This window comes from Heliangelus exortis, chromosome 6, assembly GCF_036169615.1.
Source record: "Heliangelus exortis chromosome 6, bHelExo1.hap1, whole genome shotgun sequence".
NCBI classification, from domain to species: Eukaryota; Metazoa; Chordata; class Aves; order Apodiformes; family Trochilidae; genus Heliangelus; species Heliangelus exortis.
This window is the reverse complement of record NC_092427.1, coordinates 20,752,059-20,779,682: the sequence shown is the minus strand read 5'-3', so window position 1 is coordinate 20,779,682 and position 27,624 is coordinate 20,752,059. Positions and strand designations below refer to the sequence as shown.

At 40.4% G+C, this 27,624-nt stretch overlaps 1 protein-coding gene across 10 annotated transcripts in view; it reads left to right on the top strand.

Annotated features, from left to right (window-relative positions):
• AGAP1 (ArfGAP with GTPase domain, ankyrin repeat and PH domain 1) overlaps positions 1-27,624 on the top strand; it is a 346,938-nt gene that overhangs the window by 102,518 nt on the left and 216,796 nt on the right. For 6 of the 10 annotated variants that reach the window (XM_071747095.1, XM_071747094.1, XM_071747093.1 and 3 more), the window contains exons 2-6: positions 664-722; positions 4,516-4,603; positions 18,318-18,403; positions 22,463-22,604; positions 25,160-25,294. In XM_071747095.1, coding sequence (XP_071603196.1) covers positions 664-722; positions 4,516-4,603; positions 18,318-18,403; positions 22,463-22,604; positions 25,160-25,294 — 510 coding nt within the window. Of the gene's footprint in view, positions 1-663; positions 723-4,515; positions 4,604-5,379; positions 5,392-18,317; positions 18,404-22,462; positions 22,605-25,159; positions 25,295-27,624 lie in introns of all 10 variants that reach the window. The other 4 variants (XM_071747092.1, XM_071747089.1, XM_071747085.1 and 1 more) reach the window with 1 other exon arrangement.

Below are 27,624 nucleotides of genomic sequence, written 5' to 3'. Positions count from 1 at the left end.
AAATTATGAGTGTTTTTAGAAGTAAGAAAATGGAGCCTTATGTCTCTTTTTGTCTGTATGGAATTGCCAGTGAGGTTGGACCCAGTTGCATCCGAACTGCTTTCTTTCTGTTGGGAGCATTGATGAACTTAACTCATCAGTTTTTCAGAAATAAACCCCTTCACCCCCCTGTAGTTTTTATTTAATGATGCTTGTAGTGGCAGTGTTGGCATTAAGTATGATGTGCAGCAAAGCAAGCATGATTTCAGAACAGGCAAATACTCTCATTGACCTGGGTGGAGAAATTACTACTGATAGTTGCAGTTGCAGCTGTTGACATTTAGTGGGATGAGCAGTCCAAGTCTTGTAGAGAAGAGATGTGGGAAGGTGGGAAGCAGTTTAACTGTGTACAGGGTGGGAGTCACAACCCTGAAGCACTGAAGTTCTTAGTGCCAGTGGAGATGATACAGCAAGACCTGCTGCAGAGGGTGCATCCACTCTGCAGAATGTCAATTTCTGCCATTCTTGAGGTTTTGTATAATATATCCAAGCTTCATGTTGGGCTCTCGGCCTTGTAAGATTCGGTGTGACTTTTGGTCTCATGTACCCAAAGCATGAAATTCTGTGTGGCAGAGCACTGAATGTCACTGTTCTGATTTTGTGAATGTTGTCTGCTTTTTACAGATGCCTTTGTAAATAGCCAGGAATGGACACTGAGCCGGTCTGTACCCGAACTGAAAGTGGTGAGTTTATTTATTTCTGTCTCTGAAAATGTTGTGCAGAAACCTTCCTTAGACGGTACCCTCTTCAAACTGGAAGGGAGTAGATTAAGGCCAGACATAAATTCTTCACTGTGAGGGTGGTGAGACACTGGCACAGGTTGCCCAGAGAAGCTGTGGCTGCCCCTCCTCTGCAAGTGTTCAAGGCCGGGTTGGATGGGGCCTGGAACAACCTGGTCTGGTGGGAGGTGTCCCTGTCTGTGGCAGGGGCCTGGAATGGGATGCATTTTAAGGTCCCTTCCTACCTAAACCAGTCTTGGGGTTCTATGAAATCCACTGAGGAAAAAAACATGGAAAGTGATTTCAAAATTTGAAGTGTTTTTCTCAGCTAAACTATCTTTATGAAGTATATTTGTCTTCTGTTTCTGTAGTCATGATTCAAAGATACACTTTTATTAATTTGTTTGGCTACATGAACCAGCTTCCTAGGGTGGTCTTCTGAGTAGGGAAGGCTTAGACCTCTCTAAGACAGGGAAGTTTGCAGGTGGTATGTAAAACTCCAGATGGGGTGTAAAAATCCTTTTCTCTCACTGTAATAATTTTTCACAGTTTGTTTCAAGGACCAGATTTTACTCCCTCCCTTAGAAGAATGCAACTGAATTTAAAAATACTTTAAAGGTTCATATAGGGAATCAAACCCTACATTCTACTACAAAAATTAACAGTGATTTAATACCTGCTTGCAATAACTTTTCCCTTTTCTGAGTAATTTTTCCATATACATGGAGGGCAAAAATAACAGATAGAAATTTCCTGTGTTTGGCCTTCTACACCTTAAAAAGATGGAGACTGGAGGGCAGCAACTTCCTCATAGTGGCAATTTGTCCAGCCAGCAGCACAGGGTTGTTGAGGCCAGATTGCTGTGGTTTGCCACATGGATTTCCAGATTTAATTAAACACAATCAGTTTCTTAAACCCTTCAAAAGGACTGTGATCTCCCAGATACAGAACTTGGTAGTGTCATGGGGTACCTGTTCTCTGCTCCTGTTCTCCAGCCATAACTGGACAAGCTGCTCCAAACCAAGCCACGCATTGGCCAAATGCAAAGTGAATATATGAAAAAACATCTGAGTTTGAGCAGGCAGCTGGAGCTATGCTTCACTAGCCCACTTCTCTTGTGGTAAATGTCTTTTTCCGTATCTGAGTTGATCATAGTGTTTATGAGGGTGAGAGAAAGCATGGATCAAACTTTTGATGATAAATGCACTTACACGGAATTGCATTTTAATTGGAGCAGCTTCCTCATGGCTAGAGTGATGTTTCTGTTTTGGTTTCAGAGTGCAAAAGGTGTAAGTAGCAGAAAAAGGTGGTAGTCAGTGGATGTAACTATAACAGGGGGGGCTTGTCAACAAATTCAGTTTAACTGATGGTGTAATTTGGACAACAAATACATCCCAAAATACCTCACATGCTAAAATATGAAACATTTTAGTCCTGGAAGGTGCTAGATATGAGTCCAGTCCACTGTGGCATCAGCTAGCTGATGCTGGGGAGAATCCTCACAAGGCTTCCTTCTTCATCCCTTCCCTTAGCCCTGCCAATTCACAGCACCCAGCAATTCACTTTGGACTTGCAGGTGAGACCAGAGCTGCAAGCACATTCTGTAAAACTAAGCACAAACGAATGCCCAGTGTAAGGTAATAGTCTCAGGGTATGGGCATTTCTGTGACACCACAGCTGTGTTGTGTGAATCCTTTTGTCTTGGGTACCTTGTCCTCATGTTCTGAGCCAGTGGTAGGAAAATAAATTGCTGGGTAGCTGCTGTAGTGAATTGATTTTAAGTGGTCAGCATGCATGAGACATCTAAGGCTTCAGTTAATTCTGGATAAAAGCAGAACTCTTACCATTACCAAAATAATAATTTGATTACAGTGCTGCAAATTATTGAAGTTAGCAACACCAGCTGTGGCCATGACCTTGCTCTCCTGAAGAAAGGGCAAATGAGGAATTCCATCAGAAATTCACCTTTCCTATTTGTCTGCCCTTGGGAACAAGGTAGTGCAGGATCTCATCTCTGTGCTGTTCTCCTGCTTCCAGGCTCAGCAGCAGCACTCACTTACGGCTGAGGCAGCGAAGGGCCATGGGAACAGCCAGAGCTGCCTCTTGTGCCACAGCACTGTCATTGTGGTCACACTAAGGACAGCTGTGGGTGCCCTGATTGAGCTTGTGGCTCAACAAGCTTGTGAGCTTGTTGGGGATGCCAGAGGTATGGGCAGTGTGTGGTGTTTGCTCCTGTAGCCATACAGTGCAGATGGAGATCATGGAATCATAGGATTTTTAGGGTTGGAAGGGACCTGTAGTGTCATCCAGTTCCAACCCCCCTGCCATGGGCAGGGACACCTCCCATTGGATCAGGTTTCTCAGGGCCCTGTCCAGCCTGGCCTTAAAAACTGCTAGGGATGGGGTTTCCACCACCTCTCTGGGCAAGCTGTTCCAGTGTCTCCCCACCCTCATGATGAAGAACTTCCTAATATCCAATCTAAATCTCCCATCCTCTTTTTGAATCCATTCCTCCATGTCCTATCACTACCTGACATCCTAAAAAGTCCCTCCCCAGCTTTCCTGTAGCCCTTTCAGGTACTGGAAGACCTTGGTAAGGTCTCAGCCTTCTCCTCTCCAGACTGAACAACCCCAACTCTCTCAGTCTGTCTTCACAGGAGAGCTGCTCCAGCCCTCTGATCATCCTCATGTCCCTTCTCTGGACACACTCCAGCACATCCATGTCCCTCCTGTAAAAGGGGCTCCAGAACTGGACTCAGTGCTCCAGGTGGGGTCTCACGAGAGCAGAGCAGAGGGGGAGAATCACCTCCCTGGACCTGCTGGCCACACTTCTCCTGATGCAGCCAAGGATCTGGTTGGCTTTCTGGGCTGCACATGTTCATTGATCAGGGTTCATGTTGCAGGGTTGTGAAGGAACACAAGTGTTAGAATCATAAAATGGTTTTGTTTGGAAAAGACCTTTTAAGATAAGTGAGTCCAGGAAGGTAGCCAGCACTGCCAAGGCTGCCGCTAAACGGTGTCCCTCAATAGCACATCTACACGGCTCCAGGGATGGTGGCTCCACCAGTTCCCTGGGCAGCCTGTGGCATTTGGGTACCTCTGGGGAAACACTTCTGGTGTTGGGCTGCAGCCTACTTCATCCTGCTGGGTTTTGAAAACAAATACTGTATCACCAGCTGAACAGGAGTCACTGATACCTGAAGATTGGATAGTTGTGTTTGATGGTCAGACATTCTCAATGCTGCCTATGTTTGGGCATGGTCAGTGTGAGTTGTTCAAGCCCCTGACTTTACTAATAAGCTTACAAGTCCTAGTTGACCTGCCAGGACATATCTGTTTTATAGCCATGTGTGCATGTCAGTGGGAATCATGTGAGGGGTGACCCCCAGAAGCCTTTTCCTATGGTTTTCTGTTTTCTAGTAAAGAAGTGGGAAGCTTGCTTTGAGCTTCAGACTTCTTCCCTGAAGTCTATGTGTAGCCTGATGTTCCCTGTAGCACCAGTGGTGAGTGAGTGAGTGAAGGAGCACTGCTAGCAGAAATGGGTTTGGTTGATCTGTTTTGTGTGTCTGTGCTCTGCTGTAGCCTTCACTTTGCTGATAGTTTTATCTCTTGGCGTGTTCTGAAGAGGTTTTATTTTGCTGGGTTTTCTCCTCAAGTGTGGAGAGTTTATTTCTGTGTTAAAATACTGCCTCAATATACTGGTTTTTGGTGGGGATTAATTGCAATTTAGCTTTTTCCTTTTTTTTTTTTCCCTCAGGGGATTGTGGGTAACCTAGCAAGTGGCAAGTCAGCACTTGTGCATCGGTATCTGACTGGCACCTACGTCCAAGAGGAGTCACCTGAAGGTATGTAGAGAAACAAATTGCTCTGCTTGTTTTCCTCCACAAACTACATCTTTAATTCATTTTTAATCATGAAGAAATGAATTGTTAAAGAATCTGATTTGCTATTGCAGTGTTCATAGAGATAGATTTTCTTTTTTTTTTTTTTTTTTCCATTTAATATTCTGAGATTGAGATAAGTATATACAGTTAATATAGCTGCAGCTTTTTCATACCTACTTAGCATCATGGAACATTTTGGCACCCATTAATGTATCCATGTGAGAAACTTTCTGTCCTTTATTGAGAAGAGCTGACTATTCTCTCTGGTTCTGCTGCTTTCAATTGGGCTGCTGAAAGCCTCAGATGTGGTTTGAAGTGTGTATTTGAATACAGTTTGTGTATTCAGAAGATACAAAAACTGTATCAAGTACTGGATTTCTACAGAATTGGGCCCTTTGGATGCTCATGTGGTAAAGCAAAAGAATTTCACAACCCCTAAACTAAAGATAAAACTTGTTCTTTTTTAACATACTAAAACATTGGTATTGAAGTTTTGGGTTTTTTAAAATGTTCTTATGCCACAGAAAACTAATTTATAGCTGAAAGCTTTGTAGTGTTTAACATGATTTCAAGTTTCAAGCTTGAAATTGGAAATATCAGTACTTTATAGAGGTGCATCTTACACTAAATACTTGTTCGTTTTTTTATCTACTCTCCTTATGAGCTTTTAAATCCAACTCTAAGACACTGAATTTCTGGTTCCTTCTTTTCCTTACTGGCTGTTCCATTCTTTGCAGATATGGATGCAGGTAACTATACATTGTCTTCATGGCAGCTCTTGTTTTGAAGAAACAGATGGCAGTTTCTGTACTATAGTCTTTTCCCCTTGTTTTGTGTATCATTTTGATTTGTTTCCTTTTAATTTCAAGTCTTTAGTACATCTCACTGTTTTTGTCTCTTTCTGTAGTTGTCTTTTCAGCAATAGTTTGTAGCTTCATGCATCTATGATAACATTTGTTTCAAATTAACTCTTACCAAAGGAAGCTATTAAGCATTGTACCTGACATTTTAACAGTCTTGCATTGTAGTTAAAAGGGGAGGAGAGGCAAAGGGAGGCATGAACAAGGCTTTTCCTTGTGTAATTGCAGTAGTGCCCAAGTCTTGTATTTTATAAGCTTGCCTTAAATGTTTTTGCTGCCTTGTAGCTAGGACTGATGGGAGGGTGGGTGGTGATAATTGAGCCTTGCAACAAAACTGCATGTAGATAATGTTGATGGCTGCTGCTTCTGCATCCAGAGAGGGAGAAATGGTTATGTAGTATCTCACTGAATACAAAAAGCCTTCAGCAAAAATTAGTAAATAGAGATCTTCATTTCATGAACAGAAAATATTTTGGTTTTTTTCTTGTTAGATTCAAATGTATTGATTGATCGCAGAATTAATAGTATTCTTCTAAGCTATGAATATTTTATAGTTGATATTCCTTGAGAGTGTTGCCATCTGTCCTCTTTGTCTTCAAAGATTTTTATTTACAGTGCTTGAGTGACATTCTGACTGGTTTTCCTGAAAGGATTAGATTACAAAAGCAGTGTCAGATCATTTCTTTGCACATAAGTGTAGCTGACAAGCCTTGCTAATGACACCATTCCATTTCATTAACAGTAGAAAAAACTGTTGAGAGCTCTAATTAAGAGCTCTAATCCTCCCTGTAAGGTATAGGGTCAAAATTTCTAATCGAGTTTGTATTAAAGGAAGTTCAGCCCATATGATTCACTCTTAGTAACCATCTGTAGTAGAGATTATTTTATAGTTTTATTTCTTTGTCAACTCCATATGCTCCCATTTTATATGAAGTACAGCAGCAGTGCAGAGGGGGCTGTTGCATGTCAGTGCAGGAGCTGTGATTTTTCCATTCTGGATGTGAACATAGCTTTGGGTAAATGGATGTTAAGTGCAATGCCTTTGTGTTGGAGACCAATGCAGGTCTTCTCTTTTGCTTTTCTGAGGCCTTCTTAACATGCTGAATTTGATGAATAGTGTGTGTGTCAGGCAGTAAGGTCTCGACTGCTTAACTGTTTAAAAACCCCAAAGTTTATTGACATTTAACAGCTTACTAAGAGCATCATAGAGTTAGTATCTAGTTGGTAAAGTGATGGTCATATAGTTCATATGAAAATGATGATTACAACCAGAAACCACCATTTTTGCTATTCTTTGCCTTCTAAATTGCAACAATTACCATGAAACCTACCCTGAATTAGGCAAGTGCCTGATCTCCTGTAGGCATTTAAGGTAGCTTCAGCATTACAGTAAATTAACCTTAAGTATATAAGGATGGTTTCATGTTTCCTTCAGCTCTTTTCTTTAAATGAGATTATTTCTCTTGCTGCTTGATACCACCTTCCCTCTGAGTGGAAGAATCGTGTCACACTGGACTTGTAAAGCATTTTTCTCTTGCTGACTGGCCCACCTTTTATTTCTGTTCAGAATTAGTTTTAGTTTCTAGTGTGATTGTAATAAGAAAACCTTTGTTTTCTTAGAGAATAAGTCTTTCCTGGGGAGAAAAGATACTTTAAGATTCTTCCTTTCTGTATTTTATATTGCACTCCTGTATGACACACTTCTAAAGCAGATGTATTATTTTGATCTGAGAAAAGAAATGCTGTATTGCTCTGTAACAAATTGAAATTTCAGTAATCTGGGACTTCCAATTTTTCTCTGTAGTGATACAACAGAGAAATAGGGTGATTACTAGAGTGATTTGTCATCTTCTAAGAACCTGCCAAGTGATTGGAAGAAAAATTACTAATAAACAGTGTGCTGGGCTTTTTTCCATAGGTGAAACAAGATGTGTGCAGTCTGATACCTTTCTTCACTTGTATAAAATTTCTACCTGTAGGAGCAAAATGAAAGGTGTTCTTCATGGAATTTGAGACCAAGTACTTTGCAGACCCATGTGGACTGAGGTTTACAGAAATAGAATGTCAGGAGTATTCTGTTACTATTTTGTTTTTTGTGCCGAAAAGCCACAGAGGTGTGAAAAGTGGTTTGAAGGCTTTTACACATCTGTGCTATGTCTGTGAATACCCTAATTCATGTGAATACCCTAATTCATGTTGTGATTATTTCAGGTTTTTTTTTCCTGTGAGTCTAATAAAAAAAAAAAAAAAAAAGCAGATACATGGTCCAAGGTGTGTCAGCTGGGATGAGGAAAAAGGAAATTTGTTTTATTTCCTCTCCCACCCCACTGCCACAATAAAATGAAATGCTAGAACAGACATCAGATGTGAACATGAGCTGCTAAATCTGCCCAGTATACCTTCTGTTAAAGAAAACCAGGAAGGGAGCTGAGGTCATGATAACAATATAGAATGGTTTGGGTTGCAATGGACCTTAAAGATCATCCAGTTCCAACCCCCCTGCCTGGGCACTAGACCAGGTTGCTCCAAGCCCCATCCAGTATGGCCTTGAGCACTTCCAGTGATGGGGCAGCCACAGCTTCTCTGGGCAACCTGGGCCAGTGTCTCACCACCCTCATAGTGCAGAATGTCCTCCTAATATCTAACCTAAATCTTCCCTCTTCCAGTTTTAAGCTATTACCCCTTGTCCTATCACTACATGCCCTTGTATAATGTCAACCCCAACTCCCAGACTGTCTTCACAGGACAAGTGCTCCAGCTGTCTGAGCATCTTTGTGGCCCTTTTGGACTCACTCCAAAAGCTCTATGTCTTTCTTACACTGGGGATTCCAGGACTGGACACAATACTCAAGGTGGGATCTCATGAGACCAGAGTAGAGGAGAATCACCTCCCTCAACCTTATGGCCATGATTTTTTTGATGCAGAGTTGTTGTATACTCTTTGCACCTTTTTGTAGAGTTATCTTTTTCCCTAATGCTGTTTGGTAAAGAATGACTAGCAGAAAATTTTACAAAAAGGTGCAACCTTGTTTAAAAAAAAAAAAGAAACGAACAAGACTGGCATTGTATCCTTGTAGGCAGTCTTCACCATACTGGGATGTTGGCCAGAGCAGGATCCATTAGGACTGCACTTTGCAGACCTGTGGAAAGGGTGTGCAGAGGTAAGTCCTGCTTACCCCTTTCATTTGGAGCATTCAGCAGATAACATAAATCTTACATATGTGCCTTGACAGAGCAGAGCATTCCTTTTGCATTTTTCTCGAGCTGGGTCAGGAGGTCATAGAATTTACCCAGCCCTTGCTGTCCTGTGATGTTGGACATCAAATACTGCAAGGGGTGTAATTACCCAGGAACAAGATACAGCTAACAGAGGCTTTTTGACATAGACAAGAAGTTAGAGGAAAACAGGGGGCAACCAGATCCAAACACAGGGAAATAGGGTTGAAGAGGACTGGTCCCTCCCTGCACACCCAGGCAAGACACAGGGACAGGAGTTGGACTCGATGATCCTTATGGATCCCTTCCAACTTGACATATCCTATGATTCTTTGAAATGAGAGCAGGAAAGAGAGCAGTACAACTGAAGGGAGAAGGCCAGTGTGGGAGGAATAGCAACTGTTTTGTTTGTGTCTTCAGTAATTTTGGAAAAAGTCTTCAGGTCTGCTTTTTCTTGAAACAGTGAAATGTTTGTGTTCTCTAAAACATAAAGGCAGCTCAGCACCCTGATTTGAGCAAGCAGGTGGGGAGGGTTCATGTATCTGTCTGTAGGAGCTATAAGCATGTAGGATGTGAATCTGCAATACCATCTTTTTCCCACTTTCTAGGTTAGTAATCCTCCCCTTGGAGGGCAGGGTACAAAAGGCAGGCACTGGAAGCCCTTAGAGTTAATTATTTCAGCCACCATAGGTAGCTTTTTTAACTCTAATTTTTTTTATCCCTGGATTTTACTCCTTATATGATACAAGGTTGTTTGATTGCCTTTGGTTTTTTTCTTTCCTATTTTCCTTTTGTATTTGTATCCTGTTTCAGTCCTTTCTGTCAGTGAGAAAAAGAATTAAAAGCTGTTGCATTGGAAGTTTTGTCCAGCTGTTGGATTCAGAATGGAACATGTGAGCTGCAGCAGAACTGGAAAACCTCTTCCTCTGTAACAGTGATTTTTGTCCTCTTCTTTCCATGATTCATATGCAAGATAAAAATGTAGTTGTTCCCTCTGGTAACAATGAGGTTCCTAAGGTTGCAAATCTATCCACAGAAGCCATTAGCTGTTTTTAACTAGTGATTTTTTGTTTTTCAAGTATGTCAGAGTCCAGGAGCTGGATGTACTGAATAACCAAATTTGATCTTTCATGAGTAAATGAGGATGTGTCCCAGACTTAATCTGCATTTTCTGTTTTTCATGAGCAAGTTGTCTGAAATGTCAATGAAGAACAGAAATTTGTCCTCTGAATATGTCCTTACGTGCTTTTCCTGGAGATAAACTTTCCTGCTTTTTCACTCATGATTTTTGCCATTCCCTAAGATCCTCATCTTCAGATGCATAAAAATTTACAAATGGCTTATACAGGGAGGTTTTGCAAGAACTCCAAGTGCATAAATCCCATTTGTGGTGCTCAGGCTACAAAACATAGTGAAGCTGAAATTTTTCATGTTAAAGCCTCAGCACAGTGGTTCACAGCTTGCACAGTGCTTTGCAGGACAGCTGAAGCTCTTGGTGCTTTTTTTCCTCTGTCCCAAGGCAGAGAGATGCTGTGTGGTGTGCAGGAGATGACCACATACATGTGTGTTTCAAGATCACCCCTTTTCAGTTCTTTGTCTTCTATTTCATTGTATTACTATCAGCTGCTTGTTTTTGTTTGACATTTTCATGCTCACATCTAGATAAAAAATAACTCTTGGATTTTTGATCATCTTAAAGCCCCTCTTGGGCTTAGGGAGCCCTTCAGGCTTGGTATGGATGAGTGTGTTGATGTATACTGCAACCTCCCAGGGTGCCCCTGAGACTGGCTCTCTGGGTTAGCCAAGTCTTTGGAACCCTCTCTGTTCTGGGTCTCAAGTTTGCTACTGTTTAAAGTGTTGCACAAATACAGAACTATGTTAATAAAAGGAAGAAGTGAAGTGTTTGTTTTTTTCCAGGGGAAAGGTGCTGAAGAAGCAGTTTCTAGAAGGGACTTCCCTTCTCGGTTGTGTCCCTTGAGGATTGACTGAGCTTTAAGATGATGTCTTTAATGTGTTGTGCCTTGAATAATGTCTGTGAGATTTGTGCCCTTCTCATAACAGGCTCCTCTGAAGGTAATGTCCTAGGTCAAAACTGTAATTCAGATTTATAGCTGCTATTAACAGCTTCAGGCTCTTACCAGTAACACAAATGATTCTTGGGTTTGCAGTGCTTCGTGGTGTTCGTTTTTGAGTCAGAGCCAGTTTGGAGTTTTTGTTGCTGAAATAAAGTCTTGCCTTCCACTTTGAAGTGTTACTTCTGATTGGATTTCTAAATCGTAGCCCAGTGTTTAGCTTTCAGTCTTAAAGCAGAATTTAAACATGTTCTTTAAACATTGATGTCTTATTGTAGGCTTTTTTCCTTCCATGTAATCTTCTGTTGTTTGGGGAAGTTGTGTCAGAAAATAGGACATAGTAGTTAGCTGTTCCAGAATTTTGTGAATCCATGCCAGGAACTTGACCGGGATTAAATTGTAAAATCTTTTTATTGTTTTTAAAAAACGTATGTAGGTTGGTGTTTCTTAGGAGGAAAGAAACACATTCTTTCCAGGCAAGTGTGAAGTGACAGGTGTAATTCTGGTGCATGTGCTAAAAATCAGCGTGCTTTAAATATGAAACACTTCTGTTCGTAATGCTAAATGTTAAGGTATATATAGTATTATGGTACTATCTCCACTGTGTCACACACTTCAGCCTTACCTAAACAGTTTTAAAAATTGTCTTTGAGAAAGCCACTACTTGTTGGCTTCTGCAGAGAAGGGAAGTTGAGTACTTGTCCCTAAACAGGCTTTGTCAGCTAACCAGGTGCCAATTATGTGATGAACTGGATGCCCTGAGGTACAGGGATGCTTCCAGCCACAAGAGTGGAATTATACAAGGTTTTAAATGCTCTGGGGGCAAACTGTTAGGAAATTCACTACCTTGTCAGTGAGTGCTTTCCAGGACCTCATTCTGCTGATCAGCATTGCTACTGGACTGGAGATCACAAGGTTTATACCTAGACTTGTGGTTATTCTTGTAGAGCTTTGTATGGCTCCTTTTACTGGATACTTTTGCTCAGTCACCTGGGATCATAGTCAAAAAGGAACTGGAAAAATGGTAAATGTCTTTCTTTTGCCCTAAAAAATGGGATCAGCCGATTTATTTCTTAGCAAGAACTGTCACCTCTTTTCTCTTCTAGTCTGTGCTCTTAAATAACCACAGTTCATCTTATTTTTCTTACTGTGCATTTTCTAGGGAGATTCTTTCTGCAAATACTTGTGAGCTGTGTTTATTTGGTCCTTATTTTCCGTGTAATACACTGCCCAGAGTGATTCAGGGAGTTCTGGCTGTGGCTTTGTGAGCTGCTGGTGATGAGAGGGCTTGGATGAGCTGTCTGGCTGCACTCTGCAGGAATTCACACTGGTTCTCCACAGTGGAACCACTCCACACAGTAGTTTCCCATCCCAGCCTCTCTTTCTGCACCTGGTTGGTCCTGCTTAGGTCAGAGACTCCATTTGTCCATAGGATGCTGCTTGTGTTTATTTCCACTCTATTTTTCTAATTTGTTATGGTCATGTTGCAGCATGCTCCAATTTTCTAATATTAATTGCAGTCCCTCCTGGTTCATTTTCTGGAAATTAAATAGCCTGTTACTTCCATCTTTTAGGTTATTAAAAAATACTTGCACATGGCTTCAAATCCTTTCAGAAACTTGCACTGGCATAATACTTACCTTAAGATGAATAATTTGATGAGTACCAAGTGTGGCTTACCTCTGCTTGTGCACTCCCAAGTGCCCAAAGTGGCAGTAATTTTATTAGGACTAAGCTTCTCTAATTCTGTTCTTTAATCAACTGGTGTTCCACTGACTGTCAGAAACTTCATAGTGAAAATTTGGGATAGAGAACTCTTCTCCTAATCCTGTCTTGGTGTAGTGAAGGAAACTTAATTGCTGAGAGGCTGATTCTTTTTTACTCTATCTTATCCATCATTTTCTTTGGCTTCTGCTAGCATTGGATGAGAATCTGTTCTGGCTTCTCTTCTTTTTAGCAAGTTCTTGTAACAGAGAAAACTTCTGCCATGGATGTATTCCCTGCCTGCACCCTAAAGTCTAACTGCATTTGTGTGTAATAATGTGTGGTGGACTCAAGTTCATGTTTTTTCCCCGACTGTGAATTTTTGAAGTGCCACAGATTATTTGTTTTGTTTTTGTTAGATGCTGGCAACTGGTTGAAGTTGATGGAAGCATCTGCAGTGTGTTTCAATCTAGCTGGCTGGTGCTGAGCCAAGGGGCAGGGGATGCAGCAGGATGTCCCCTACGTTTGCCTTCTGCAGAAGCCCTGCAAGCATGTCAGTGGATGCATCTCAAAATTAAGATGTTAAATGTTATTGCAGCTGCTGCTAAAATTCCATCAGTAAAGGCCTTCTTTTCATGCAATTACAAGATGTCATATTAGTGCTGCTTTAGTGGTTGCCATGTAGTAAGATTATCTGTATGATATGGATACATTACATCATACAATGATGCCTGATACCAACATGACTCAAAACGAATCGCTGAGCACAATTTGATGCGGGGAAAATTTTATTTTTAATGCTCTGTGTGACAATAGTCTTTACAAGGAAACACTGAGGAAAAATATTTTGAAGTAACAGTTGATTTTCTAAAAAGTGTGGGGTAATGTTGGTCTGCAACACTGACATTGGTTTACCAGGCAATTGCAGTCACTTTTTGTGCATCTTCTTCATTGCAGAAGACCTTGAGAGCATTTCTTTTTTTCCTCAGTATAACCAACAATTCTGCCATGTTTGGTCCTGAAAAATACATGTATGAACAGAAGGATTAGCTGATTGTTAACACCTTAATAAGAGTGTTAAATCAAACACTTTTTAAGGTGTTTTCCTGAAGAGAAGCCAGATTCTTGGCGCTATCTTTTCCATCTTAAAAAAAAAAAAAAAGAAAAAAAAGAGAATGTGTTCACGAGACAACTGACCACTGTTGTCAAAATACATGTCATCAGGAATATATAATACAGGCTTCATAAGGCTGCTTCAGTCTTACCTTCTGTCTCTCCTGTCTGCTCGCCTGCCTTTCCTCCATGGCTCTGGTAGACAGCTGCTGTATGAACTTGTCACATGGCCAGCCCCCCAAATGTATCTTTCTCATATGGCCAAATAACTTCATCCCTGTGGCAATGCTTGAATAAAGAGCCTGGCAAATGCAGCTGAGCCTGGGGATACAGTGTGAAAATCAGCGGCTGCTTCAGTGAGCAATTACACAGTGGAACAGCAATCAGCAAGAGGAAAAAGCAGCCAGGCTTTCAGATCTGTAAACCTTTCTCTGTGGAATTCCCCCTGTAATGTAAAGCTTTTGAAATGTGGAGCACCTTTGATTAGAAATGTATGCGGTGTTTAAAATTAGTATCAGTTTTTACTGAAGGATCTGAGGTACTAACCACTGGAGAATGATGTGCACAGAAATGAGATTAGGAAGCTTTTGTTAATTGTTTCAGCCTGGTATTCTGACTTGTGCTGGGTCTTTAGCCATGGTTGTAAATCACTGAATGCACAGAATTTATTTAGCTGTGTTTTTATCAGTAGGAATCTGGCCTAATAAACATCAGGGAGTGGGTGGTTTTTGAGTTTGTATCAGAAGGACTGATCGGGATCATGTGGTGTGTATTGTGTGTGGTTTGTAGCAGGAGTATTTGCCTTCTGAAATTCTGTACCTGTCTGAAAATGAGTCTCTCTGAATTGATAATGATCTTACCCTTGAAAACTGGGAATGATAAAGCAATTTGTGAATACGGGGACTTAGAGAAAATAAATAAAATCCTCCCAAATTGAAGCTTCCACACAGTCTTAGTGAGGGTTTTGTTCTTTTTTTTTTTTTTTTAATGCTGTGATACTTCATAAAAGCAGTTTCCAGCTCATCTGTCTGGCAATAGAGAGTTACTTAGGTATTCACTGGCATGTCTTTTATATGGCTTTAGAGGTGGGGATGGGGCTGCAAGTAAATGAAATTCAACTTGGAGATTGCACACACTGAGCTTTAGTGTCTTTGTGCTTTGAGGTCCCCGTTAGGACATCAGAGGAGTGATCCCTCTGTCCTTCAGAGCTGTGGTCAGGCTTCCAGTTTTTTTCTTCCAGTGACCTCCTTTGATGGGTACATGTGGGAGCTGAGAAACACCCTCATTAAAAAGCTGAGTGTGTCATAGTACTGATGGGAGTGAAACACAACTAGCTACCACCCCTGGGACTAATGCTGTGGGTTTTGAGCTCACTCTTTAAGAATTTCTTTGTTTTCACTGTCATCAGCTTAGGTGGTATCTTGTGGTTCTATTGTGTTTATTTAGAAACACAGAGTGGTGTTTTGTGGCCATGGGAGCTCTTGACTTCTTGACAGGTAGCAGCAGTATTTCAGTATTTGAATTGGCTGTTATCTCTAATTCTTCTTTCTCTGTGATCCTGTGGTGTATTGCAAACTCCAAAGATGTCTTTTTAAAAAAAAATTACTAGTGCAGTGCTGTCCAAGCCAAACTGTCTCCAAAATCACTGCCCTTGCACTACTTTTACTTTCCTGGCCTGAAGATGGGTCGTGTCAAGGCTCAGCAGGTAAGAGGCAGAGTCAATCTGTTATTTGCCCTCATCTTATGGCCAGAGATACCTGCAGGACAACCACACAGCCTTGGTCTCCTACTCTGGCAGATGCATATTCTTCACTGTTTAAACATTTGCTTGTGTAAATTCTTGATAGGGAGGTGAGATGGGTTTTCTTGATCTCTGTCCTGTGTGGTACCTGATGTTGTGATGTGCTCGTGACAAAGGCTCTTTAATGGTGGAGAAACACGAGTGAATAGGATGCATCCTGCTTTGATCTCAAATTTGCATGAAATAATTCTCATTTAGGGTAGACCATGAGTCTGCTGTTAGTTTCAGGGTCTTTAGATTTGATTTGAAATGCTTATTACAAGCTGGAAATTCAGAACATTACTTCATTTTGATTTTCAGGTTTATTAAATTTAAGCTATTTATTGTGAGATACCTAAACCCAAACAAAAATAGATTAATACCTGAGAGTGTGCAAGGAGCTAGTCCATATTCCAGATAATAAGCACAGTCAGTATTCAGGGTTTAAGAAGCCACTTGAATAAATTTAAATTTACTGTATGCTGGTTGACTGCTGCACTCCCAGCATGACAGACTGTGGTGAAGTGCTGCAGCCTGTCAAGATTTGAATTTAATACTGGAAATAAAAATACAGTGTCATTAGACTGAGCCCTACAGACAAGTGTTTTCTGGGGAAGGCCAGGAACAGATATATAAGCTGGTCACTTAGTATGGATTCCCAGGAAAGGGAGCTGTGTCTGTACAGATGATCTTGAAGGTCCTTTAGAACACAAACCATTCAATGATTCTATGAAATAGAATCTGTAGTGACCCTGGAGTGGCTCTCAAGAACAAGTTTCCTGCTCACATTTGTGATCTGTATGTATAAATTTTAACACTACTACCATGGATTATATTTTTTTCCAGTTTTCTACTTAAGCTTTTTATTTCACCTTGTCTTTACCTTCTTTATTCTTCTGAGGATGGTTTGAAGATACACTGAGACTTGAGAGGCATTGCATTGACAAGGGAATAATGAGTTGGCTCTTATTCTGTTCACGGTATTTTATAATTAGCTCTGTGAACTTTCAGTGGAAGGAAATAGGAAATGGCAATTAAGCAGAACTTTCACTCTTCTATCACATATATACTGCATTTCCATTGTTACTTACAGCTTTAAGGAGCCTCTCAGGAGAGCTGTATATTAAGTAATTCATCTTATTTAACACTTCATCATGAAGCATATACCATTAATTAATTATGTATAGAGATAATGATTTGGTGAGTGGAAATTTAGTTCTGGGAGCTCCAGCTAGTTTTTTTTCAAAGTTTTACACCTGGTTTTGATTATTCTTTTCAAGTCCAATAATAATAGATATTTATCTGCCACTTGATCTTCAAAGGAAAAATTGAAGTTCAGTTTGTGCGTAAAATAAGGAAAAGCTGTAGCTCTTCCACTCCTGTGCAACTGAACAACCAGAAATGTGACAGTCTTAATTGTTTCATGTTTGGTACTGCTAAGATGTTCATAATAAGGTAGGTTTATAAAGAAAAAAAAACATGAAACAAAACAACAACAACAAAACCAAAATGAAAAGCAAACACAGAACTGGCAACTACAAAACCACAAACAAAAATACCCCGTTGTTATGTCTTTTATTAACCATGAAATTTGTTTAAACATGCTTAAATATTGCACATAGCTGAAGTGTGGAGTGATCTTGGTTTGTGACCTGCTGTAATGCTTGAGCTGGGGGAATGGTGAATCTAAGCCAATGAGGCAGCATTTTTGTGCAAATGTTTTGAGGATCAGCGTTTGCCTTTATGTGCAAAGTTATTTGTTTGGAGAGCAAGTCACAGGTCTAAAAACATTGGTTTTGATAGAATGACAAGTTGTTAAGTAAGGTGGGAAATAGAATTAAAATAGTAAAGAATTTCAGTTAAGAAGATAGCAGTGGAGTAAGAAGTTTGGGATGTATCAATAGGTATGTATTAGTTGGTATGTTTTGTCTTATTCTGGTAAGTGCAGCGGTGAGGTGGCTGGATGATGCCAAGCACGGAGGCCTTAGAGGTGGTGAGAGTGGTTTTTCTGCTGGGACAGCAGCCTAAAGGCTTAGCCTTGATCACACCCAAACCCCTGAGCATGATTTGTCATTATTTGAAGTCTGATATGAGACACAGCTGGATGCCAGAAATATGCTTAACCCCAAAAGCAAGCAACCCCAGTCCTGCCCTTGGGTCACACACGTAAGGCCACCAGAAAGAAAAGGTAGTGGTGCAGCTGCACACTCTGGCTTGGTGTCTCAAGTTGGATGCCAGCTCTTTGGTCTTCACAAGCACCCAGATTTCTGCACCTCCCCAGAAGGATAGAATCAGGAGTAGAATTTGGCTGAAGGCTGCGACTCATCTTTTTATCTTGATCACCAAAATAGTTCTTTAATTTAGCCTGCTAAGAAGTGGCACAGCATTATCTGTTAGTTTAGTACATCTGTACAGAGGTACCACCATTGTAGTTTTTTTTGTCTAACATGTGTCTAGTACTTTTCCCTAACTGTGGTTCGTGACTATAGAAGTATCATTTTCATAACATTACATGTGTGCTGTAAGAATTGGGCTTCTCTTGAGGAAATGGTAATTCACACAAAAAACTTAATTTAGTTCTGATATAATGATTGCATACAGCTCTGCCTTATTTTCCTTCCTTGGAGATATATTTCTCATCTTTATATAGAACAAAGGTGACTGTCTTTTAAACTGCATGTATCAAAACCAAGTGCACCTACCTTGGGAATTGGTGTTTGTAATGCAGTTGTTGGCTCTTTCCTTCTTTTTCAACTAAGTGACTAAACTTTCTAAATTGTAATTTTTATGCTTATGCACTTAACTTACATTCACTGTAGCTCATTTATTTGTGAAAAATCATAAGGACGCCTTTTTTCCACAAGTGAAGCCTTTTTCTGTTTTGTATTTTTTGCCTTTTCTGTTCTGTAATAAATTATTTTGTGTGACAGGTGGGAGATTCAAGAAAGAGATAGTAGTTGATGGACAAAGCTATCTGCTGCTGATTAGAGATGAAGGGGGCCCTCCAGAGGCACAGGTGAGCATTGCCGGTACAGAGCTTCATCAGCCTAACACCACACTTACCTTCATTTTAAAAAATCTTCCTTTAGTAGAACTGGCTTTGGTTTATTCTTTCCTGGGTCCTCCTTATCTTTCTGCTGGAAAAGATACATGTCACTTTCAGGTGAAAAGTATTCTGTTGTTGATAAATTATTTGGGATTTCAGTGGACATTGTGAAGCTGTGCAATAAACAGCTCTGGGTAGCTTATATTGAGTGCCTGATCATTATGCTTTCGGTGCTCACAAAGTTGCACGTTATTAAGATTTCTTTTGAATTTGAATCTCTATAAATTGTTACACCACAAAGCAGATGTGTGCACACATATACTTGTGCACAAACCTTTGTGTTCCCTGTTGCTTCCACGTTTTGTTCCCTATGCTGTTTAAGGCTCAGCATCACAAGTTCCAGTTCAGCAATGCTGAGGTCTTGGATTTCTGACTTGGTTTCTGTGACCTTCTTGTCTCCTAGAAGGGGACTCATTGGGATTTACCTTTGAGAAGACACTTGTGGTTTTGTGTCCTTAACACTGTTACTGTGTCCTGAGTGAGGTGAAGCATTTGTTTTTTCTGTGATGCTTACATCAGGACAGATGCTGCCAGCCTGGCCACAAGGCAATGTCCTTGTCTCCCCTCTGCCTCTCCTCACCTGGACACTTGTGAGGTTTCTCAGGTGGTGTGGCTGCCTCTGGCTGTGCTTTGCTCAGCTGTTCAGTGGTGCATCAGCTTAAAAAAAAATTATTAAAAAAAATAGTCACAGCAGGAGCTGTGCTGTGGTCAAACAGCTGAACTGGAGCAATGCCAGAGCAGCAGCTTGTGGCTCAATGCTCCACTCTTGCTTGTTAGCTATGGGAGAATTAGAGCATGGGGGAAGGTGCCTGGACAAAGGAGAAGAGAAAGGAGGTGGAGGAAATGGATACCACAAGAGACATCCTGGAAGGAAGTGAAAATAAAAAGAAAAAATTAGTGTTGCTGACACATCTGCAGCCATGTGAGGCATGAGCCTCAAAGAAGGGCTCTGTTCTAGGCTGTGAATAGTTTGGCTGAAGGATACAACAGCTTCCAGGCCCCTGTGCTTAGAGAAGAGTCATTCACATAAAAACATAAATGCTGTAGTTGTAAAGGTACACACAGCAATCTAAATGTTTTTGCACACGAAGAATTGGTTTTGCAGGGTTTATTTGAACTTGCTGCAAACTAATAAATGGTGTTTTGCTTTTGATCTATGCTGGGTAAAATGAGGGGGGTTTAATTACTGTTGTGGCTGAGGTTAGCTCTTAAGCAAATAACAAATATGAAAAGGCTTAAGGTGTTAGTGCAGTTCATCTCTCAGAAGATGTTGCTTATGTAAATTATCTTCACATTTTTGGGGGTATAATTTCAAGTTGCATGTATATTAAAGATCTTTAAGCTGCTTATTATTTCCTGGAATTAAAAGTTTGCTCTGGGGTTTATGAATATTTATAACTGTATAATGAAAATGAAATCGTATCAGAGGAAAAAATGCTTACCTCCCACTATTTCCTTTTGATACAGAAATGTTTAAGGATCAGCTTTTTGCAGCAGCACAGTATATTTCTGTGCATAGCTGGGACAGAATTACAGCCTTCATACATAAGGAGCTGAAGTGCCAAGCTGCCTGGCACCCAGCAGCACAGGGTTAGGGACAGTCCCCATGGGCATTGCTTCCTGTCAAATGAAGGCTGCAGCTCAGGGCTCAGTTCACCATCCCCTATTTTTGGTGTGAAGAGAGGGAAAATTAACTCACCTGAAGACTCACTTTCTGGATTGGTCATTTCTCCCTTGCCAAGCAAAAGATTGTTCAAAGATGAAAATAGTTTTTTAAAACCCCACTTCTTTTCATGGAAGGTGGTGAGGTGCACCAGCTGGTGCTGCTTCTGTTTGTGAATATTGACCATTTCTTTTGCTTATGAGGTTTGATTTTTGTCTTGCTGTGATGTGGTACAAATGTAGTGGCCTCCTATTGTAAAACCCAGTTAGCATAACTGAACTACACCATGATATTGCATCTTGGGGATTTATTTGGTTTGGGGTTTTTTTGTTTGTTTTTTTTAAATTTAGAAATTCTGTTCCTGGTTTGGTTTTTTTATGGACCTTAAATAACATACATGCTCAATCACAGTAGTGAGTCTGAAGAGGATTTCTCTATCAGTAGCTGAGATATTCTTATTTCAAGATGTTCTCTGCACAGCAGAGTAGAATAAGACATCCCAGGTTTCCAGACTTTCTGTATGTTTTCCAAAATTCCTTTGGTTTTTAACATCACAGGTCTGGTAAGCACAAAACCTAAGCTGACTTTAATATAAAAGAAAAAATTATTTGAAATATTTAGTATCTAGAGGGCACTGCATTTGAATAACCACGCTCTGGTATTTTTTAATAATCTTTATTAGAAGGCTGCTGCTTCCCACTGATAAAACATTGAGAAATTAAGAGAGACTGCTGGCTTTGGAATGGATGCATTAAGGATATTGTAGCTGTCAGGAAGAGTTTTGGGCATAATGCTGCCGAGTCCAGTGACCCGAAACCAGGTCCACAGTAATGACACTGTCCCTGGTTCCTTTGGTTAGATCTTCTGGTTTGAATAGTTCAAATTAAATAGTGTGGTAGTTGGGTTTATTCTAGTACTAACTATGCTGTGTGTCTCCTGTCCTTAACATCTAGGTGATTGTCCTTCTGACTCTCTTGAAAACCTCAACATTTTTGCTATTTTTATGCTGCAGCCATAGGAGATGTGTTTGGTTTCAAGTACAATACAGTCATAAATATGCACATTAACTTAAATTATGAGCTAATATGCTGTATGAAATATAGGCAAGAACTACTGGCTCCTGCTTCTGAAAAAGCAAAAGTTAATGAGCTCAGCAACTTCATACATATCTTCATACTGCCAGCTCTCTTTTTCCTTCCCTGTGCATATGCCAGCTTGGGATGCCTCACTAAAAGCTGAGATCATGTCAATCTACAAACAAGGGACTGAAGCAGTTTAAATACTGCCAGAACTCACAAACCTAGGCAAGTCTCCTAAAACTCAGCAAATGGTATATAAATTTCTTGCAGCTGTGTATGTTCAGTGCATCCCTAGTCTGTCTGGCTTATTGTTTTAGTAATCAAATAAAAAGTATGAATACCAATAGCTGAAAGTTGTTTCCATTGGTCTAAATTTGGGTAGGAATGGAGCCACTTAGGAAAAAATAAAGGCAGTGAGGTAAGCTTAACTTCAGTGTTTTTTGTCCTGTGTATGTTTACTGTTATATTAAATGTGTTTAAACTATCTTGCTTCACTTGTGAGCCAAAACTTTTTCACTTGCATGGTCACTGAAGCAGCACCTTGCCTTGACCGGTGTACATGTGAGCCTTGTAACAGATTAGTGATGCCAAGAGAGAATAGTTTGCTTTCACACTGAAAGCTGAATGAGCCATTCAGTGCTGTTTGCTCAGTTACAGTGTCTGTAGAGTGAAGAATTGGAAATTTGAAATTAATGTTCTTGGACATTGATCAAGGTATGAGAATAACTAGCAATGCTTGTAAAACCACAGCCATAGTACCTGTCCTGACACTAACAAGCATATGCATGCATGGAAAGCACAGCATGGGGAAACAACACACTAAATAGAGCACTCACATGCCTGCAGATAAGTGTTGCTAATTTATTCATGAAGTCATAATCTGAGGCTGTGATGCTTTTTTTTTTCTGTGAATTGAAATGAATGAATGCTGAGTAGTTGAGCTTGTAGTGCCTTGTAACAGTGAAGAAGAGATGCAGTTTTGAGCGTGGGGAAAAACCTTTGGGTATCCCAGATTCCCATCACTTGCAACGTGCTGCACACTGGTCCATCATTTTAGCAACTATATGCCACTTCTAAGGCCTTGGTTACTGTCACAAAGTTTCTCTCGTGTGTATTTCCTTCCAAGAAAGGTAAGAATGCTGGGGGGCTGTTTTAGTTTTTTGTTTGTTGGTGTTTTTTGCTTCTTACTGCTTTTTTCAGTCTGCCTTTTCTGGTTTTATTCCACAGTTTGCCATGTGGGTGGATGCTGTTATATTTGTCTTCAGCTTGGAAGATGAAATTAGCTTCCAGACTGTTTACCACTACTACAGCCGTATGGCCAACTATCGGAACACTAGTGAAATCCCAATGGTACTGGTGGGAACCCAGGGTAAGTGCAGTCTTAACTTACAAGTGTATTTCTCTGACAGCACAGACTGTTTGAAGCTGGCCGAGCCAGGTCCTGCCTCTTCCTTTCCCCTCTCTTGCATCAGCACTGCCACTCTAAGGATCAGAGTTTGTGGATACGTGGGCAGTTGATCAGGATGATGGTGGGCTGCTGTCTGGGCTCCCTCAATAGGTTTGCTGTAGGGCCATTGAGTTGAGAGGAACTGTTTGAGAGGGGAGATGAATGTCCATGCAGCACCCTTGGGGGAGAGAGTGTAGGACTTCAGCCCTGATGACTTAAAAGAATATTTTCAAATATTTTTGCTCCAGTCACGATGGTTTTCTTTAGCATCTCCTTGCTGATCATGTTCAGTTTGGACAGGTGAATCAGTGTGTAACAAAGGTTAAAAGTGAGACTGGGTTTCCTTTAACTTGGCAGTCTAGGAACATCGAATGTCTTGGCAGTTCTAGGAGACAGGTGGATCAAGGATGGAAAACATTCAACACTGTTACAACACAGAAGGAAGCTGAGCAGTCTCTAGTTATACAGACATTCTTATGAGTTAATTCACACTGAAGTGTTGCTCTCCATATATTGTCAGGTTACTGCACTGTGCTGGAGGGAGAACACAAGTGTCACAAATTGCTCTTGGAGGTTTGTCTTGCAACATTTCCCCTTTTAGTGTATGCAAGCACTTTTTAAGCTTTTCACTGTGTTGCCATCTTATTCTTTGTCAGTCTTGTGGTCAGGGAACAATTTGCTTTCCCCTTCCTGCCTTTGGAGCTGTGACTCCAATGCTGCCTCAATGTGGGCAGCACAGAAGGACAAAACATAAAGAGCTTCAGGCAGAAACAGATGATAAAAGAATAAAAGGGGAAGTAGGTACACAGAAAGTCCTAGGGTAGCAGAAACTGCAGCAAAAAGCAGAAATGAACTGCTTTGAAAGGACATGCTATCAGATTAAAACTGGAGTTGAAAAAGGAAAGGGGAAAACATTTTCCTGAGGTGTCCTTTCTGCATTTCTGACACTTGGGATTATGCTTTTCAATGACATTCCTGTTATTAGCAAAAAGGAATTTGGTTTCTCAAAGTTCATTTGCTGGTATAGCACTGATGGAAAGGGGATGTTTTTAAATGCAACTGAAGATGGAAATACTGCTAATTCTGGGAGTAAGCTTTAGAAGAAAAGACAGCTTTTTGGCTGCATCAACTGTCAAAGCGTGCCATGATATAAATACATGAATAAACCTGTTAAAAAAGATATTTGAACTACACCTGTTTGACATTCAGCTTGTTGGTTTTGACTGGTATTGTTAAAATGAGACACGAAATTAAATCTGTCACAAAATATGAGCACTGGTCTGATGCTTCCAGACGTTCTCTTCTGTCTCATTGCTCTCCAGTGGGCCAGGCTGTAGCACTGGTTTTACTTCAGAAATGAAGCTTTTCAAAGCCCTGGTGCTGCTTATCAGTTCCTTTCTGGTTAAGAGTTTTCAGCGCCCTCTGCTGATGGAAAAAAAAAAATCCTGCCATTAACTATCAAAAAAACTGCTCTGGTTTTATTGATTTGATCCCATGAGAAGGTAATGATAACAGTAGTTGAGATGTGACCCATGTCTTGCCCAGAACTGAACCTCAAAATCAGCATTGCAGTAGTCATTAACTACATGCTCACATTGAAGTAAGGCTTTTTTTGTAAACAATGAATGTAGTTTTGCTGCCACAGAAGGTAGCATTTTTCTAGGAAAGCTTCTGAAACAACTCAAGATGTTGAAAAGCGGGAAGGACTAAAAATGGGCACACAGCAATGTTATGTGAAGAACTGAGAGAGGCACTGGGCTCTAGGATTTTTGCAACCTAATAACGACAGCCTGTACAGCTTTGTTATTTATCTGCCATTGTTTCCTTAGTGTTGGCTGTTTTTTGGGTTGTTTGTTTGTTTGCTTTGGGGGGTTTTTGGAGTTTTTTTTTTCTGGGGGGGTGTGTTGTGGATTTTTTCTTGTTTTTTTTGTTTTTTTAAGAAAGGCATCACTTATGTGCAAATCTAACACTTTCCCCAAGTGCTGCAGTTATACCTGGTACCATTTTTCTCCCTATCCCACTGTTTGTCTATTGAAAAAAGCCTTGTCCTTACAAACAGGTCGTGTTCTATTCTTCACTCTTTACAGATGAAGGTTACTTGGGAGCCAGTGCTGGTATTTATAGGAGGCCTAAAAATCATTTGATGTGTTTCTAATAATCACCCACTTTTTTCTTTGTTTCACATCAGGGTTTGTGTTCTTCCATGTAATTGTGTATTTTTTGCAGCTAGTGACCTAAATACTTAAGGTAACAAAAAAGTGCTATATGTTTTTCCTGGTTTATAGAATCAGTCAGCATGCTTGTGATTTTAGTGACAAAATACAAAATTGGAGTCATGCAGCCCTGTTGTTTCCTTAAAAAAAATCTAGAAGTTTCATGATTTCTACTGCAATTCACTGCTTGGGTATTGGTAATTATAAGATGATGTTTTCAAATTATATTGAAATGTTGTTTTTTTTTTCCTGTTGCTGCTATAGATGCTATAAATTCCAGTAATCCACGTGTCATAGATGATGCCAGAGCAAGGAAGTTATCAAATGATCTCAAGAGATGCACTTACTATGAAACCTGTGCTACTTATGGACTTAATGTGGAGAGAGTCTTCCAAGATGGTAAAGATGACTTTATACACTCATTATTTCACATAATACTGTAGCTGGTGTTTTTAAATAATCATTAATGTCTGATAGCTCAGGTACTTTCCTACTTTGCAAGTATTTGTTAATACTTAGTTAAAAAAATAATGCTTGGTTTTAGGTATTTTTGTTATAGTAATGTAAGTAAAGTAGAGGGTTTCTTGTGCTGAACTCAGCACAGGGATACTTGTATTCCTTACTAGCACCTTTAGTCTTAAGTATCTTAAGCTGGTTTTAGTCCTTATTTTTCAGCTTTTTTTTAGGTCTTACTTTAGTTTAGCAAAGTTTTGTTTTGGTTTAGTGTTTGTGGAGATGTTGAGAGGCTCTTTGTGCAAAGTACTTGAAAATTCTCTTGTACATTTGAAGAAGTGGGAATAAATTGAGAAAACTGATATGAATAGAGTAAACTCAAGGCATTTGTCGAGAGCTTTAAGTTCACGGTCATATGTAGAGGTTTAGAAGGAAAGTTGGCTGCCTAATGGTGATTTAAAACATCATTAGGAACAATGTTCTGGTTTGTCTTAGAGGAGGTATTTGGGATCATTGTGTACAGTCACTGAAAAAGGAGTAACAGGGCTTTCTGGCCATCTAACTATTTTGGAACAGTTACCTCTTGAAAGAGCTGTGGCTGGAGAAGTCAGCAGAACTTGGGGCTTTGCTGCATCATTTGGTCTTTGTGCACCCTCTAGTGGAGATTCAGCCGGGTGTCGTGGGGCTTTGCTGTTCTCTGTGTGGTTGTCTAATGGCTGAACTTGTCAGCTCTTACCACAGCTGTTCTGCATGTAAAATTCTTTTTAGTAACCTGCAATACCCTCAGAGCTCCTTAGTTTTGGGTTTGGTGGTTTGATTTTTATTCCCAGCTTTTCACTGCAAAGACCTGCACACGTGAGAGTGCCACATCAGTACCCATCAGAGATGTGCACAAGGATAAGTGAAATTAGAAAAGGAGAGCATATTCTAATTTTAAAATGGGAAATACTGACAAACACTGCACTAGATTTAATTCCAAATAAGGGTATTTTTACCCACCCTGTTGGGAGGATTTCAGAGACCAGCATTTGAAGCTGTATCATTGTGCTTTGCTCACTGTTTTTTTCCTCAGAGTAGTTGCTGCAATTACCATTTTTCACTGCCTTGATTTTCTATTTTGAATATGAAGTTCAAAGAACCATTTGGGGTTTTGCTAGTATTTTTATTTTTGAATGCTAGCTGTAGTTAGATTTTTAATTACATATTCCAAGTTGCTGTGTTTGATGATTGTTGTACAGACTACTTTTTTTCTTTCCATCAGGGTTCTTTTGGCAAAAAGCTAATGTTGTTAACATTCTAGGAAGCTTATTTGTATTATTTGTAGAGAAAAATTACAAACATATTGAGTTTAAAGAAATATCAACATGTTGTTTTACCTGCACGGCAGACAGCTATTTAGTATTTGCCAACTGATAGGATTAGGAATGCTTTGGTATAAACGTGTGACAGTTGCCAGACATGTCTGGGACTAAATCCAGTTCCTGGTAATTTCTGTGCTGTTTATTTCAGCTGGGAAACAAAACAAATTCTTAAACCTCATTGTGTGAGACAGTGAGAATTAACAGTGCAAGGTGTTAATAGGGAAGGGTCTGATGAAATGAGACTTGGTTTGTGCAACTCTAGGATGTTCAAGTTGAATTTAGGCTGAGCAATGGCTACTGGTGACTTCTGTGAAGGGTTTATATCGTCTATATGCAGATCTTTGAAAGGTAGAAGTTTGATGAACACTTCAAAATTGGTTTTCTCTTAGAAAAAAGGTGGAAAATACCTTTGTAATATACATCAGGAACTGATTTTGCTTGGCAGTAGGTGGTATTTTGGTGAGGGCTCTCACTAGGCACCAGCCAGCACTATAGGTGTTGGTATAGAACCATTGCTTTAATCACAGACTCACAGCTTAGTTTGGGTTGGAAGGGACCTTAAAGATCATCTACACAAGCCTCCCTGCCATGGAATGGGGGAATCTGTAAAGTGGTCTGGCACTGCCTGGGTGTTCCTGTACTGGGGGCTGGCAAGGAGGCTTGGAGGAGAGCCCTGTGATGGTGGTGCTGGGGGAGCCATGCTGGAGGTGGGCACTTTTCATTGGTGGTTCCTCATCTTTGGCTGGGTCTACTTCAATAGGTAGTTCTTGGTCTTCAGGTTGTTGCACCTCCATAGGCTTTACCCTGTCAGCCACGTGACTCTGCATCCTCTTTCTCCATGGGTCCTGCAACCATTTATACTCTCCCCAACTCAAAACTTGGCAGCCCCCCACCTCGCTGCTATGGGACCTTTTG